At 45.3% G+C, this 15,647-nt stretch overlaps 1 protein-coding gene across 1 annotated transcript; it reads left to right on the top strand.

The window, feature by feature from the left end:
* Nucleotides 1-7,769: 7,769 nt before the first annotated feature.
* COMMD9 (COMM domain containing 9) lies at nt 7,770-12,386 on the top strand. Its single transcript, XM_005522395.3, has 6 exons — nt 7,770-7,870; nt 7,951-8,076; nt 8,452-8,591; nt 9,252-9,286; nt 10,513-10,616; nt 11,420-12,386. Exons 1-6 carry the CDS (start codon nt 7,820-7,822, stop codon nt 11,558-11,560), a joined length of 597 nt encoding a protein of 198 aa, XP_005522452.1. The 5' UTR covers nt 7,770-7,819; the 3' UTR covers nt 11,561-12,386.
* Nucleotides 12,387-15,647: the final 3,261 nt, after the last annotated feature.

The following is a 15,647-nucleotide window of genomic DNA, read 5'->3' as shown; positions in this document are numbered from 1 at the left end:
CACAGCACAGTGTGACTGCATGACCTGCAGAACTGCAATATTTTGTTTGTTTTCACCTCCAAACAGCACCTCTCTCATGCTTCCCCCTCTGTGAGTTACAATGAATGCACACTAAATGGTTAAAGGTATTTTTTCTGGAGAAAGTACTAATTTTTGTTACACATGCTGCATTTACTATGGAATAGATGATAGGCATTGGGGATGAAGCCTGCTTTGGTGTATTTTACATAATCTGCTTGAAGAGCTTTGCTTAAAAGAAAGTAATTAGTTTATACTATTTTGCATATCATTCTTATCCTGTTGGTAAGAGCCCGGCAGACAGCTAGTTGGATTCAATTTACTTGTGGTATAATGTTTCACATAAACATAGTCTGAAGTCTTAATGTAATTAGATAATTTCTGCTGTTCTGACGTCACCTCACACCCCCTTGTTACTAACACCGGATATTTTGCGAAACTCCAGAGAAGACAATACAGGCTGCCAAGTGGAAACTTCTCTGAGAGGCTGGCTCATGGCCTGAAATTATAGATGCACAAACACAGCTGCATTTGTGCTATTTCTAAAATGCCAGAGGCAAAGCATTTAATATACATTTATATAGATATGAAACACCCCTCTGGGGATTTACTACTTACACGCATGGAAGTCAACAGCGGCAGCAGCAGATAAATAATGAAAAAGTCAATTACGTTTTAAAGATCCTTTTAATTTTAATAGTCCATAGTGATGATAATAATACAGGGAAGGATATTTTCAAAGCATTTATCTTGACATTTACCCTTATGATGGCTTGGTAATTTAGGCATGTGGTTGTGGAGAGGTAGAGCTAAAGCTCTAGCTCTCTAGAGAAAGAGAAATAATTTATATTCCAGTTTGTTAGTTTTTACAATTCTGCTCTTCTGTTTGAAGGCATTAATAGGGGCTTTTCTGAGTATTTGTGTTATACCTTCTCTTTTCTGAGTTTTAAGCCATATAAAATAGAGAAAGAAATTGCTTTTTGTTGAAAACTGCTGTTGAAACTGTTTTCTGTTGCAGTTATATGTGTGATCACATTGCTGAAATAAACTGCGGCTTTATGAATTTATTGTTATTTCTTAGCACCTAAATCTAGAGATGTTTGAGCTAGCCAGCATATTAACACAGAATGAAAAGACAGGTTTAGCTAGTAAGGCAGAAATAAGCCCTCCAAAGGTATCATTTCAAACCAATAAAAGACAGTAATCGCAACAAAAGGGGCTTGAATGACTGCAGTATTTCCTTGATAATGGGATATGAATCCTTTTGCCTTACTGAGATGTAACTTAAACTAATGGTGACTGTTCTCTCTCTGTGAGCTATTCTCATATGAAATGAACTGATGTGGTTCTTGTTGCAGTTTTGGGTCACAGCCATGACCTCACAGCTCTCTTTACCTTCCTCTGCAGGAAGCCCGAGCTGCAGGAGCAGAGACAATGCCTGAAGTCCCCAGGTGCCCGAGGCTGCCTTGATCTGCCACTGGCTGTCACACACCTGCCCTCACCACAAGTGTAAAGGGAGCACATGCACAGCTGGGTGGAGTGGTTCAGGTGGTTCTCCTGCGGCAGGAGAAGGAGCAGTGTGTGAGAGGCATGCTGCTGGGAGGCCCCTGGCACCCAGTGGTTAAAGGCAGGCAGTGCACAGGACAGCGCTCAAGCGGGATTTAGGCTGTGGGAGACTGGAAGGGAAATGGTTAGGCAGAGTTTATAGGTTGTGTCACAGCAACGTTGCAGAGCAGGGGGCTGGGGTGTAGTGAGACTTTTTGTAATGAGCACAGAGCATGAAACTGATGAAATGCGCCTACAGCTGGTTTGTTGATACTTGGCATCACTGCAGTTCCAGAGCTGGCCCTTGATGTTTCACTCTAAAGGTTAAATTGCCAGAAGTCACCAAGATGGCCTGAGGCCCCCCAGATGTGCAGAAACTGCTCTCCTGCCAGCAAAGGTTCCCAGTAAGAGAGCTCATCATCAACTACTTGCTACTGAACGTAACTTCCTCTGCTGGAAGAAAGAAGCCATGCCACTGAAACAGGCACATTTGAGGCTTGCTGTTTTACATTGTTTTTCCTCATCTCAAAGGAAACATTTCTGGCAACTGTTGTCGACCAATGAGCTCCAGTGTGTTTGAGCTTTCCCTGGGTGCCTTCCCTTGCTCTGTATTTGCACAGTTGCTCGCACAGCGGCGGTCGCCTCCAGCAGCCAAAAGGGAGATCTGGGGGCCCATGCTGGTGCTGGCCTCTGCCTCCTTGCCCAGCTTCAGCATGAGCACATCATGCTAAGGGACACCGACATTCAAACAGAGAGGGGGAGGAAAGGCTTGTTTACTTTTTTGCTTTTATGAGAGCTATCAAATGTCCTGCTTTTGTCTATGTCTATGTTTTATGTCTATGTCTTGCTCCTCCTGTCTTGTCAGAACTGACTCTGTTATGCCATTGGAGCCGCAAATACCTCATGGAAAATGTTTTGTTTCATGCTTTAATTTGCTTTATAAAACCAGATGCGGTTCCATTGGTTCGTACACTGAATTTTCTCCCAGGAGTTTTGTGAGCATCAATGAATGGTTGTTAAATCTGAATGAGACCTTGAATAAAGACAATGGTAAAAACTTGGTATGATGCTTAGGCCAAATGCTCTCAGCTGGAAAACACTCAAAAAGCTTCTTTTTGTCCCAATGATGCTTTGCACTTTGAACACATTCATAATCTCATGAACAGTTTGAGCTGCCTATCAAATTTTATAGGGATTGTCTTGCAGCAGAGGGCAAAGAAAATTACCTTAGATGAGCTGTTAATGTGCAATGCCTTTGTTACAAGTGTTAGGCTGCTCACTTTCCAGTTTTAACAGAGATTTACAGCAGTGTGTGGCTGCTCACTTTCCAGCTGTAGTGCAGGCAACTGTCCACAGACTTACAGAGCACACAGAGTATCTGCTGGCACGAGCCTTACAGATCACATCTGTCAGCAGTGGTCTTACCCTCTAATTTGCAGACCCATTTGAAGAGTCTCAAGTATCAGCAATCCAAATTGAAAAGGCAGTTCAGCTGCTTCAGCTGAGAGGCCAGAGAGGAAGGAATACTGTCATCTGAAAAGTGATTGAAAACTGACACAGAAGAGTACAAACACGTGTGTTAACCACATGGTTTAGCTCCTTCTTAAAAAACCTTAACAGTAAAAGCCTGTCAGGATGAAAGGTCCTTGGTGAGTAGAGATGGGGCCAAATAGGAAAGGTGTTGGTTGTACGTGACACACATTTTGTTGGGCCACTGCAAGAGACGACAGACTGGCAATGAACAGGGTGCACAGCCATGCAGAGCCAGGCCAGCACTGTTAATCATGCCCAGAGTGTATCCCAAGTGCTTCTACCCTATTCTCACTATCACAAACGACTTGCCTAAGCCTGTTAAAGCAAGGATTACCCATCAAATCCAGTGACCAGTTCAGAAACTTTCCCCAATAACACAGACCAACCAGTTTTTCTGAATTGCAGCAAAAATAAATATATGTCAAAATCCTAATTACAGGTGGCCATTTGGAAATCCTGCTCTGGGAAGCTCTGCAGGGCTTAGCCACAGACTGGCTGGGGCACAGAGCTTTCCTCTCTCATGCAGTCAACATCCAGGCCCATGAACACACTTGATGTCATCTCTCTACTGCATTCCCTTAGAGCTAAGTTCTGCATTTCTAATTTGGAAAAGATAGGCAACTTTCTTACTAAAAGTGCACACACCCAGCAGGGAGCAGTTACAGAGCAGAGGCTTGCCTTGCAGCTGGAAGCCCTTAAAGAAGAGCCCACTCCTCTGAAACACATGCTCCACTGAATACAGGCTATGCTGTGGGGGAAAAAAACTAGTTCTTTGCATCAAATTCTTAATATCCCAAGGATTTCTCTCCCAGGGACCCTTGAATGGACAAAGTGAGCTGAACAGTTTGGTTCTTTCCCTGGAATGTAAAAGATTACAGTTCTCCAGGTAAGAATTGTAAGGAAGCTATATTTATCACTTCCTTTTTTTACTTCTCAAGGGGAAAACCAAAATGAACAAAATGCAGTACTTTAGGGACAACCATTTTCAGACACCCTTGGCTGGCTCAACCAAGAGAGTCACATCAGTCAGTGCTCCAGCTGTATCACCCAGGCCTGTGTGCAGGCAAATTTGCCAGTCCAGAGGCAGAGTTTAATTTTCAGACTGAATGACTGGACAATTTGGTTCATGAGATCCAACTCATTCCCTGCACACAGTGCTGTGACTCATCTGCAGGCTCTGAACTCACAGCTGAGTCCCCTTGGGTGATACAGACATGAAATCATGGTTAAAAAAGGGCTGTAAGAAAACACATCTGGAGGTCATCCAATCCATCTCACTCCCCTAAGCGGGTTTCTCTTTTCAAACTCAGAGAGAAGTGCCTCTGGCACAGCAGATAACTGAACTGGTGTTTCTCAAACCTTCCTGATAATCACACATATCACAGGACCAGCCTTCCTTATAGGATGCAGTCTCACACTTCATCCCTGATAATTTCACTTTGGAGGCCTTGACCTTGAAGACAGAAGAAGGAATGAGGGAAAGAAGAAGGGAAGGAAGGGGAAGGAAGGGAGGGAGGGAGGGAAGAAGAAAATAAAGAAAAGATCAAACCAAATAAAGCATTTTACTAAGCATTTCTGTCAGCTTCAGCTGTTTCAAATTTGATATTAAAGAAATGGCATTTCAATTTTGATATTAAATCAAACCTGTCATTATTTCTTCATAATTATAAGGCTCCCAGAGTGAGGAAATTGCAGCAACAGAAGGTGGACTGGAGAATGAATAAAGTAGGATGCCAGCTGTGCTTACTGGCAGGCAGCATCTTTGTTCTGAATATGTGACTCACAGGTAAATGTTCTCTTGCCACACACACCCCTGTGAGAGCTGGCAGTGACAGTAATCTACTCTCCCCACCCTACACCCTCCCATCCTTTGCATCTCTCCACCTACTTGTCTGACAAAGTTCCTCTGTACAATTAAGTCCTTAACCCCAGTGTGGTGGTTTGACCTTGGCTGGATGTCCAGTGCCCATCAAAGCCACTGTCACCCCCTTCCTCAGCTGGACAGGGGAGAGAAAATCTAACAAAAGGCTCATTAGGTAAGGACAGGGACAGATCACTCACCACATTACCATCATGGGCAGAACAGCCTTGACTCAGAGAAATTACCTGAATTTATTACCAGTCAAAATCAGAGCAGGAAAATGAAAGAACAAATCCTAAAAGCACCTCTCCCCCAGCCCTCCTTGCTACCTGGACTTAACTTTATTCTTGATTCACTACCTCCTCCCCACCAGCAGTGCAGGGGTACAGGGAATGGGGGTATGGTCAGTTCATCAGATGTCGCTTCTGATGGTGTTTTCTCTTCAGGGGAAAGATTTCTTCCCCTGCTCCAGCACGGTGTCTTTCCCACGGGAGACAGTTCTCCACAAACTTCTCCGATGTGAGTCCTTCCCACAGGCTGCAGTTCTTCACAAATTGCTCCAGCGTGTGTCCCTTCCACAGGATGCAATCCTTAGAAACATCAAGCGTGGCCTGCCCCACGGTCACAAGTCCTGACAGCAAACCTGCTCCAGCATGGGCCTCTCTCTCTCCATGGGTCCCCAGGTCCTGCCAGAAGCCTCCTCCAGCACAGGCTGCCCACGGGCTCACAGCCTCCTTCAGATGTGCAGTGTGGGCTCCTCCAGGGGCTGCAGCTGGATCTCCGCATCCCCGTGGTCCTCCCTGGGCTGCAGGGGCACGGCTGCCTCACCATGGCCTGCACCAGGGGCTGCAGGGGAATCTCAGATCCAGCACCTGGAGCACCTCTTTCTTGTCTTTCTCCAGAGAGCCTGGTGCCTGCAGGGCTGTTTCTCTCACACAATCTCACTCCTCTCTTCTCTGGCCCCAATTACATCTGTGCAATAACTTTGGTTTTTTCTTCTTAGCCCTGCTATCCCAGAGGTGCTCCCACCATCACTGATGGCCTTGGCCTTGGCCAGTGGCAGGTCCATCTCAGAGCCAGTTGGTTCGGGCTCTGTTGGAGATGGGGCAAGTTTCTAACAACTTGTCACCATCCCTGCAGCCCCCCATTACCAGAACCCTGCCACAGAAACCAAATACACTAGGCATGGATCAACCTGATTTTACTAAAGTCTTGTAAAGTCACTGCTTTAGAAAGGCTCTGAAAAAATGTAAGTGTCCCTGTCCCCCAGTTAGATATGGCATTTCAGAAGCATTACTGCTTAGAAAAATTCTGCTTACCTCTCTCACTGTAGAAAACTTTAGTCTTATTGGTTTGGGAACAAGACAAGCAGGCAGATTATAAGAGGTCAACGATGCAAGTACAAGTATATCCTGTGAACAATCCCCATTTCCTTTAGGCATACTTCCTCAGATTGTAACACAGTATTGCTTTTATCACACTGCCTTCATTCTGTTTATCCTTTCACAACCTCCACGCTTACTGCTGATGTTATTAAATGCCCACACTTATCACTGCAGGACATTATGCATTACACAGAGAGTTCCATTACCTTCCTGGCACACATGACAAAACTGACCTACCTTGATTCATCTAAAGACTGAAGCAGGGTCAAGAGAATATGATTCTGGTTCTCTAGCTCTTAAACCCCGACCTCTCACCACTAACCCATGCTTTTTCCCACTGGGGTGCTATTGTTTAACCCACTAACTACAAACCTTTCATTTTGTAAACTAAAAATTAGCATCTCACCATCCTTCCCTTCACTTTCTGTTCTATCCTAATGTGCAGTATGGAATCTGTTCCTTTGCAAGAGTAAACCCTGTTCCCTGCCAGGCTTGTGAAGCCCAGTGGAATATTTGTTTCTATGTTTGCATTTCTCGCTGTGCATATGCTGCTTACAAACCAACACAAATGGAAATGAGGATGGGGATGTGACAGAGGCAGCGATGGGGAAAGATCACAGATCAGCGGTACCCTGAAGCCAGATGAGCTGGAAGCCACACAAGGCGAAAAGAAGACGTTGTCTCTCAGAAAGAGTATTCATTTAAACCCCTTCAAAAGCGAAAGACACAGCCTGCAAAGATAAAGGTCCGTACCGCTGCGGTAGTGCCGTGATAAATCCCTCACCTCCCGTTCCCGGGAGGAAAGCAGCGCGTCTACAGCAAAATTCCAGGGCAAAGTTATGCACTGAGAGTAGAAAACGTCCCGAGTGGAGCGGCAGAGGCAGTGCCACACACTAAGGGCTTCCCTGTCCCCGTCCCTGTCCGTGTCCCTGTCCCTGTCCGTGTCCCTGTCCCTGTCCGTGTCCGTGTCCCTGTCCCTGTCCGTGTCCGTGTCCCTGTCCGTGTCCCTGTCCCTGTCCGTGTCCGTGTCCGTGTCCCTGTCCGTGTCCCTGTCCCTGTCCGTGTCCGTGTCCGTGTCCCTGTCCGTGTCCCTGTCCCTGTCTCTTTCCCTGTCCGTGTCCCTGTTCCTGTCCGTGTCCCTGTCCGTGTCCCTGTCCGTGTCCGTGTCCCTGTCCGTGTCCGTGTCCCTGTCCGTGTCCCTGTCCGTGTCCCTGTCCGTGTCCGTGTCCCTGTCCCTGTCCGTGTCCCTGTCCGTGTCCCTGTCCCTGTCCGTGTCCGTGTCCCTGTCCCTGTCCGTGTCCCTGTCCGTGTCCGTGTCCCTGTCCCTGTCCGTGTCCCTGTCCGTGTCCGTGTCCCTGTCCGTGTCCCTGTCCGTGTCCCTGTCCGTGTCCGTGTCCCTGTCCGTGTCCCCGGCCCCGCCCCGGTGACGGCCGCGTGATGGCGGCGGGCGGAGCGCGGCCGCGGTGACGGCGCCAAGATGGCGGCGCTGCGGGACGGGGACTTGGGGGCGCTGCAGCTGCTGCTGAAGGTGAGCGGGGCCGGGCCGCGGGGGGACGGGGCCGCCGCTGCCGGGCCGCGGCTGAGCGCCCCCGCTTTGCTCCCCGCCAGGCGCCGTCCAAGGACGCCGTGCGGCAGCTGTGCCAGGAGTGCTTCTCCAGCCCGCCCGCCGCGCTCGGCCCGCTGGCGCAGCGCGCCTGCCCCGGGCTCGCCGTCAGCGCCGAGGAAGCGGAGCAGGTAGGGCCGGGCCGGGCCGGGCCGGGCAGCCGCGGGCCCCGGCGGAGGGAGGGAGGGAGGGAAGGAGGGAGCGGGACTGTACGGGGGTGGCCCGGGCCCTCGGGAAGGTGCGGGGTTCCGCGGCCGCTGCTGAAGCGGGACGTGCGCGCTAACAGCGAGCCTCGCCCGCGGCAGTAGGGAACGGGCTGAGGCTGCGAACCGGTGGGCGCTGAGGAGCTCAGCCCCATCCTGCTGAGGCTGTCGGGCCGTACTTGGATGCCCAGGGCTCTGGTGGTGTGGGTCTCGCCGCATAAGCTGTGTCTCCTGGCTAAGAAGGGCCCTCCTGTGCTGTATGTAATGCTTTTCAACCCAGCCCCTTCTCTTGCCTCCTGACAGCTGGTGTCTGCTTTGCACAACCTCACCAGGCACGTGGTGTTCCGCGGCTTGACCAGGGCAGAAGACATCCTCTGTCTCTTCCCAGAAAACTTCCACCAAAATCTGAAAAACCTCTTGACTAAGATAATCTTGGATAATATGTAAGTGCTATCCGGCTGCCATTTGCTTTCAGCTGGAGAGTTAAGGTCTGGGTATGTGGTTGGATATGTGGATTATGGATATATGGATATGGTCTTGTTTCTGTCAATTTTGTGTGCCTTGGGCATAATCACACAGGCTGGGATGACCAGAGTTGAACAGAATATGCCACCTGAGTGGCCAGTGAAACACAGCCATGGGCACACAGAGTTTTCCCATGACTTTTGAAATGGATGTGGGCTACATTCCAAATATGCAAAGCTCCTTTTATCTTGACAGCTGTGTGGTGAAAAAATGCTACTGGTGATGATAAAACTTAGAGTGCTAGATTTCAGCACTAGAAAATCAAAGTAGTATTCAGATATCCATCCACTTGTCACCGTGGCTTGGGTGCAGAGGCACTGTATGTGACAGCATATGTGAGGTGGTGGCAGGGGAGGGCAGTTCTGCTTTTACATGTCAGTGTTTGGAGCCCATTGCTTTAATAAAACCAGGGAGAAAGGTACGTGCTTTAAATGAGCTGCCCTTCCAGAAGAGCCCATGGTTGGTCACCAGTTTGCCTGCTGGTGACCCTTCAGCTGGGGATAAGCCATGCTAAGTGCTTACTTCTTTTTTTTTTAACTCAAAGCACTGTTGATACTGTTTTCTTCACTTTTTCACAGCTCTTCTTGGAGAAATGAAGCACAAGCCAGTCAGAGTAAGTAGTAATCTCGAGAATGACATTGTCTGCTAGGAAATAATGGATTATTTTATTATTGCATCCATGAAGTATCAGACATGCATTACACAGAGACCAGGGCAGTGGTGCAAGGCAGACATTCCAACAGATTGATCTGTGTTAATGTAATAAAGGGAATGGTTTCCTGCCCCTCCCAAGCCACCAGGAATCAATCTTTGCAAATTAACATACAGGGCCTAAACAGATGTATTTTGTGTTGTTGCAAATGCTGCCAAGCACTGGCCCTAACAGACTGTGAACTGGAATTTTTTCCAAAAGCAGAAGCAAGGCAGCCAGTTGTGCACTGCCCCCTGGAGCTCTGTGCAAGGAAGCAGCAGGAGCAGGGAGAGAGAGCCTTTCCCCAGACAGAAAAAAAAATCAGTTAGACAATAAAGCACAGAGAGGAAGCAGCTTGAGAGTCTGTAGTCAGTAGGAAGGCTGGCAATCAAGCCCTGAGGAGGACACTAGCATCTTAAAATAGGCAGAATCCAGACAGGCTGCAATTGCCTACTGAGACAGCTCTTTCCTTAGCAGCCAAGTTAGACCTGTCTTTCTTTCCTTGTGTGGGCTCAAGAGGTCTCCAGCTCTGAGCTGTTGATGTCAGTACTGCACCTGTTAAATGGTTTCTGCTAGACTGTATGTAATTAGGATGATATTTGAAATATTTGTAAGGAATGTGAAGATTGCAGTTTGCCAGTATGTTTGCTGTGCTGCAGGATGCTTTGGTTCCCAGGCTGGGGAATTTGGAATAACATGTTTTATACTGCTGGATTTTACAAGCTTTCCTGAGTGCTTTCTTACCAGTTTCAGAGCAGAGCAATAAGCATGCAGGTGCCAGAGCAGCTCATGATGAAACACTAGTTGAGTGTAGCAGGCAGCAAGGCAGGGCATAAAGATGTGGAGAAGACATCTTACTGCTCCCCTTCTCCCAGCTGCTTTGGGAATTTACCTCTGCTTCTTGCACTGAGCTGTCATTGCATGTAATGATGGGAGAACCCTTTTTGCCCTTCCAGTGTTATGAGGAGGCCTTCAGAGACTGGCTTATTTCAGAGTAAAATGTTGGGAAACCACGTAGTAGCAACTAAACTTGTACACTCCGCAGGGCCAGAAGTGGAGAGGCCTGTGCGTGGTGGTAGTCACAGGTTCCAGGGTCTGGTATCATCGTGTGCTGCTGAGCCTAACAGAGCCATTTCTTAACTCCCCAGTCTCCCTGCCCCGGCTGGTGGACATGGACTGGAGGGTGGACATCAAGACATCATCTGACAGCATCGTAAGAATGGCAGTCCCTACCTGCCTGCTGCAGTTAAAGGTAATGGCAGTGGCTGTGAAGGACAGAAATAATGAAGTCCAGCACCTGACTTGCCGGGCAAACCGGTTCTGGTGCTTGCCTCGTGCCTGGTGGCCCATTAGACTTTCTCAGAGATGATACCTGGAATGCCACAGAGCATGGGAATGATGTCTCTGATAAAGCTCTCTTGCATGAAGTCTTGCATGCATGAGGATGTGAGAAGTCACCATGTTTTTTCTTAGTCACCATTGTTTTCTACAGAAAAAAAGAAGATAAAGCCATCATTCTTTAATTCTAAGCATTCCGTCAGCATGTTTAGCTGACTTCATTAGTTGGGAAATTACTTGAGATTATTAATAACTTCCTTCACTGGCCACATCTATCATTTGGGGAGTACACCTAACTTACTGCTTATGTTCTGCAGAGTTTTGGATTCTTCCCCCCCTCACCCCCAGCCAATAAAAATCAGATGAGTGGGATTCAGAGAAGGAATTAAAATCTAATTTCCTTGTGTGAGGTGGGGTTAAGTATCCTTTGTGGTATCTGCTGAGATGCTTTTGATACAGAAGTGGCTTCCAGCCACATATATCTTCAAAATATCCCAATACTCATGGCAGTAGATGTTCACTTGCACTCTGTCAATGTGAATGCACTTCACTAGTGAGGCAGACAGCTTAGAAAATGTGCCATGGTTCTTCAGGATGGAGCTGGATTCCAAATTCAAACCATTTTGTTTATTCTATGTCTTAAATAATGACATTTGTAGTGGCTCTGGAAAAACATACAATTTTTCATATGACTAACATCTTCATTCCTGTTTTAAGATTCAGGAAGATGCTGCCTTATGTGGAAATAATCCTGTTGTTTCTGCACTGACCATGGAACTGAGCAAAGAAACCCTGGACACCATGTTGGAAGGTCTGGGAAGGATTCGGGACCAGCTTTCTGCTGTTGCAAACAAATGAATGCTCAAGGGCCTGGATTCCAGCAGCAGGGAAGGGAAGTATTCTCTACCTACAGCTGTCAGAAGTTGCAGCCTAGAGTAACATATTGTCTATTTCAGCAAAACAAAACTAAAGAGGTTTCTTTCTCGAATTAATGAGATAGCTTTTGAAAAGCTAACACTCAGATATTCATTTGGTTGGATGCCAAAAAGTGGTTTCCTATTATGTTGTTGAACAAAAGCTGTTCACCGTTACAGAAGAGGATTTGAGAGCTCAGAGCCTGGCTTAATCACAAGGGTCATAACTGGAAACAGCAAATAGCTGCAGCCAATGAAGCAAGTTCTATCTCTTCTGAAATGAGAATCTGAAAGGTTCAAGCTGGGTAATGGGGTGCATTCCAGAATTAGAAAAGGATGGTGCTTCTCTCTGGAATGTGCATGTACTGAGGTGCCTGCTGGATGTAGCACTCTCCCCCTCTCAATGAAGCACAGCCATGCTGCAGATTGTTATTACAGGATAATGCATTGAAATAGGGCAATTATGCCACAACACATTCCCTTCTGATCGGCTTCACAGCACCATTTGCAAAATGACTCTTCTGAACATCTTTATCAGGAACTAATTTCCTCATTCTGTTAGAAAAGAAGAGAAGGGGTTCAGGTAATTCATGTTTGGGGTTTATTGGACTCTAGCTTTGCCTTTGCTGCACAAAAGCCAGACTGGGAGAATAAAGAATTAAAGGTTATTTTCTGTGCTGTAGGAAACCCCTCTGTGGCAATACGTGCCTATGCTTCTCCAAAGTGTTTCTGTAAATCTTCATTTAATTAAAGAATGAACTGCTAATTGATTTTGTGAATCCTTTTCAGTCTGGAAGAGATGTTGTCCTGGGTTACCAGCCTCTTTGTGATGGTGCCAAGTTTCTAGGCTGGTTTAATGGATGTTCATGTTTGTTGTCCAAAAGAAGGATCTTTTGTTTCCTATTCAAATTGATTCATGTTTTAAACTTCCTTCTGTTCATTATAATACAGTTTCAGGGCACCTTTTTCCATGGGCACCACCTCTGTTCAATATTAGAGGTGATGACCCTGACCTAGAAGTTTATAAATATATGTGCATTGAGAGTTTGGAGGAGTTAAATGCAGAAAATCAACAAAATTCAGATTCTTCTTTCTGATGAGCTTCTATAGAAGTCTGTATCCAAATGCGTTTATGGCAAAATCCAGTCTTTCCTACAGCACTGGGCTCTCCTTCAGGACACAAAACATTGTTTGGTGTGTTTGGAAACATGAAGTCATTCAAGAAGTGCGCATAAACTACAAGAACTTTGTTAATTTTATGTGCACCCCCCCAAAGTACAGGCCAGAGTATAAGTGCAAGTGAAGGCTGTGCCTTTAAAAGATAATGATGAAATGCAGCTCATGCATCAAGACCAACTGTGTGGCAAGTCTCTCGTTAATGTCTTGAGCAAAGAGTGTAATGCTTAGTACATTTCATGTTTAATAGGGACATCTCAAATGGAGGAGATGGATATTTAAGAGTATGTTCTGTAAGATTCAAGCTGTGAAAAACATCTCTCAGAGTACTTCAGCACGAGGAAGTTTCATTGCCTTTGCAGCCTAGCCTTAAGAAAAAATAACAAATAGTTGATATAGTGGTGTTTTAGAAGGTGAGAATCACTGAGGAGGTAAATAATGCAGGATGAGGTACTGTAAAGGAGCTGAGGAAGTCAAAACACAGAGGAAATCCTTGAGGTAAATACTGAAGTTATAGTCAAAATGTAGGGTCCAATACAATGAAGAACTGATAGTTGTTCTCATGTAAAACAATTATACAACTATAGAATAGTTGTAAAGAAAAGAAAGACTTAAAACTGAAAGGGTTTTTCCGGTGGCAGAGTGGAGCTTTCTGCAGGTAGCTAAAAGTTGCTTGTGGAGCCTTAATAAAAAGGAGTGTGCCCACTGGACCAGAGACATGCCAAACAAATGGTGACTTTTCAGGGGTAGATCTCAAGTCATTCTGCAAGAAGACACTGGTATTTTTTAGCCCAATATTTAGGTTGCTGTGAGAGCTTGCCTTCAAATCTTTGCCTAAATTATTAGGTAATGTATTGTGGACTCTTATCTCCTTAGCCAGAAGAGCTGAGACTGCTCAGAAAAAGGTACATAAAACAAGGGAAGCTGAGTAGGACTGTCATTAACCAGACAGCAGGAGAACTTCACGTTAAAGTCCTTTTTATGAAGAAAGAATAAATTGCCTTCTACTGCAGGCAGTCATATGTGATCTTTTTCACAAAATTATTGCTCTCTTAAAATGAGTTAGATTTTCATCCTCCCTCCACATACTGCTGCTATTTGGTAGGGCTAGCCTAAGAGATGATGTATTCATTCTCTGTTACCAGTTTGTTACTGTGCCAACACTGTCCTCTTTTGCTTACTTCTTTCTTGCCTTTCCATTTTTCCCCTCCTATTAAACTAGCAGTAAAATCTCTTTCCACTTTTGATGACTAAGCCTTGTAAGCTCTATATTCTGTGCCTTTCCGAATTGCAGTGGCCATTCTTCACTTAGCAGTTTGCATATCCCTTGAATGGGGTCATCACCACAAGTGTTTCTGGAGGATTGTCCAAGGACATTACTGAAGAATGAACTGTCATAGTATGTGAATCACCTGAATGAACTCCTGCCAGGAAACCACAAGCCTTCATTGTGAAGTGGAGCTTAAAAGCTCCATCCTCATTCCAGTGTTTGAGAAATAGAAAATTAATTTTCTACATGTGCACTTGGTAATGGTGCTAATTCAGTTACAGTAAACAAGACAGTGATAAATGTATTTGTAAAATACAATGTGCAAGTTAAATTCAAATTGTAATTTCACAATCAGACATTGTGTTGAATCTGACTGTGTCAAAGTGTTGAAAAAGCATTAAAAACATTAAAGCCTACTTTTGTATTATTCAAAACAATACAAACAATGCTTCCTTGTATTGCAAGGAAATGTGCACTTTAGGTTGTTCAGACTAAAAATTGTGAAGATATGATTGAGAGTAAGAAAAGCTTAGCAAGAAAATGTCTTTAAGATTCCTAGCTTCTACTTCAATTACTGATCATTAAACAGTAGTTTAAAACAGTAGAATACTTTCTAAGACTCATGATGGCTTGGTAAGGTATAATAATTACTCTATATTTAAGTTTTGAGCTTAATACATGAAATTTATATACTCAAGCTCTTCCAAAACTACCGTGTATACAAAGTTTTTGCTTTGTTTATAACTGAGGTCTTACTGTTTCACTTCAAACAAGTTATTTTGTTACTACTAATCTGTGGAATTGTTTTGACCCAAGTTAAAAATGTTAGTTTCTGGGTTTTTTGCTATCTAATTTTCACTGGATATAATGAAGTTTCTTTAACAATATAGATGGGACCACCTGCCCAGATCAGGATTGAAAAAGGCATTTTGGGATCAAGAGACCAATCTGGGATAGGTCTCTTGTTAAATGAACATCTCTCAAAAACCAAAATAGTCCACCTTAATCTCAGTTTTTGGCACTAGGAGCAACATACCTAGTGGTGTAATTTCCTCAGCTGCTTTATAACTATGGTTATTCTGAGTCATTATAACCCCTACAGAAGTAGCAGTTTAATACATTTACCACTCTTTTTTATATACCCTTAAAAGAATCATCTCACTAGGCTGTAGAGTGGCAGCAGCACTTGAAGCTGAGGAATCCCACCTCCCCAGACTCTTTTTATAAGGGGTTTTGACCCCTTAGTCAGAAACTTCAGTGCATGACACAGTAATTACACAAACTGTCATGTATTTTCCCCCTGTCTTCACAAATGTTGTGCAGGTAGTTGCTGATTTTTTGCTCTTTATTAATATCAGAGATTAATAATGCTTGTGACACTTGGGCCTGCCTTATTAACTGACTTCTCCAAGGTATAACTTGGTTAACATTATGTGATTTAGTCTCCAGTTTCACTGCACCAACACAGCCCTGTGTCATTACAATGCAGGACCTTGGCTTACCCACCATCGATATATGCTCGTCCTGCCCAGTGTTTCCATCTGCTCTCACGATTCACATTCATCTGGCCCCTGCTTGAAGGCAG

This window comes from Pseudopodoces humilis, chromosome 7, assembly GCF_049639895.1.
Source record: "Pseudopodoces humilis isolate 2021_Gansu_Grassland_sample_001 chromosome 7, ASM4963989v1, whole genome shotgun sequence".
Lineage (NCBI taxonomy): Eukaryota > Metazoa > Chordata > Aves > Passeriformes > Paridae > Pseudopodoces > Pseudopodoces humilis.
The sequence above is the reverse complement of the archived record's forward strand: the minus strand, read 5'-3'. Positions and strand labels throughout refer to the sequence as shown.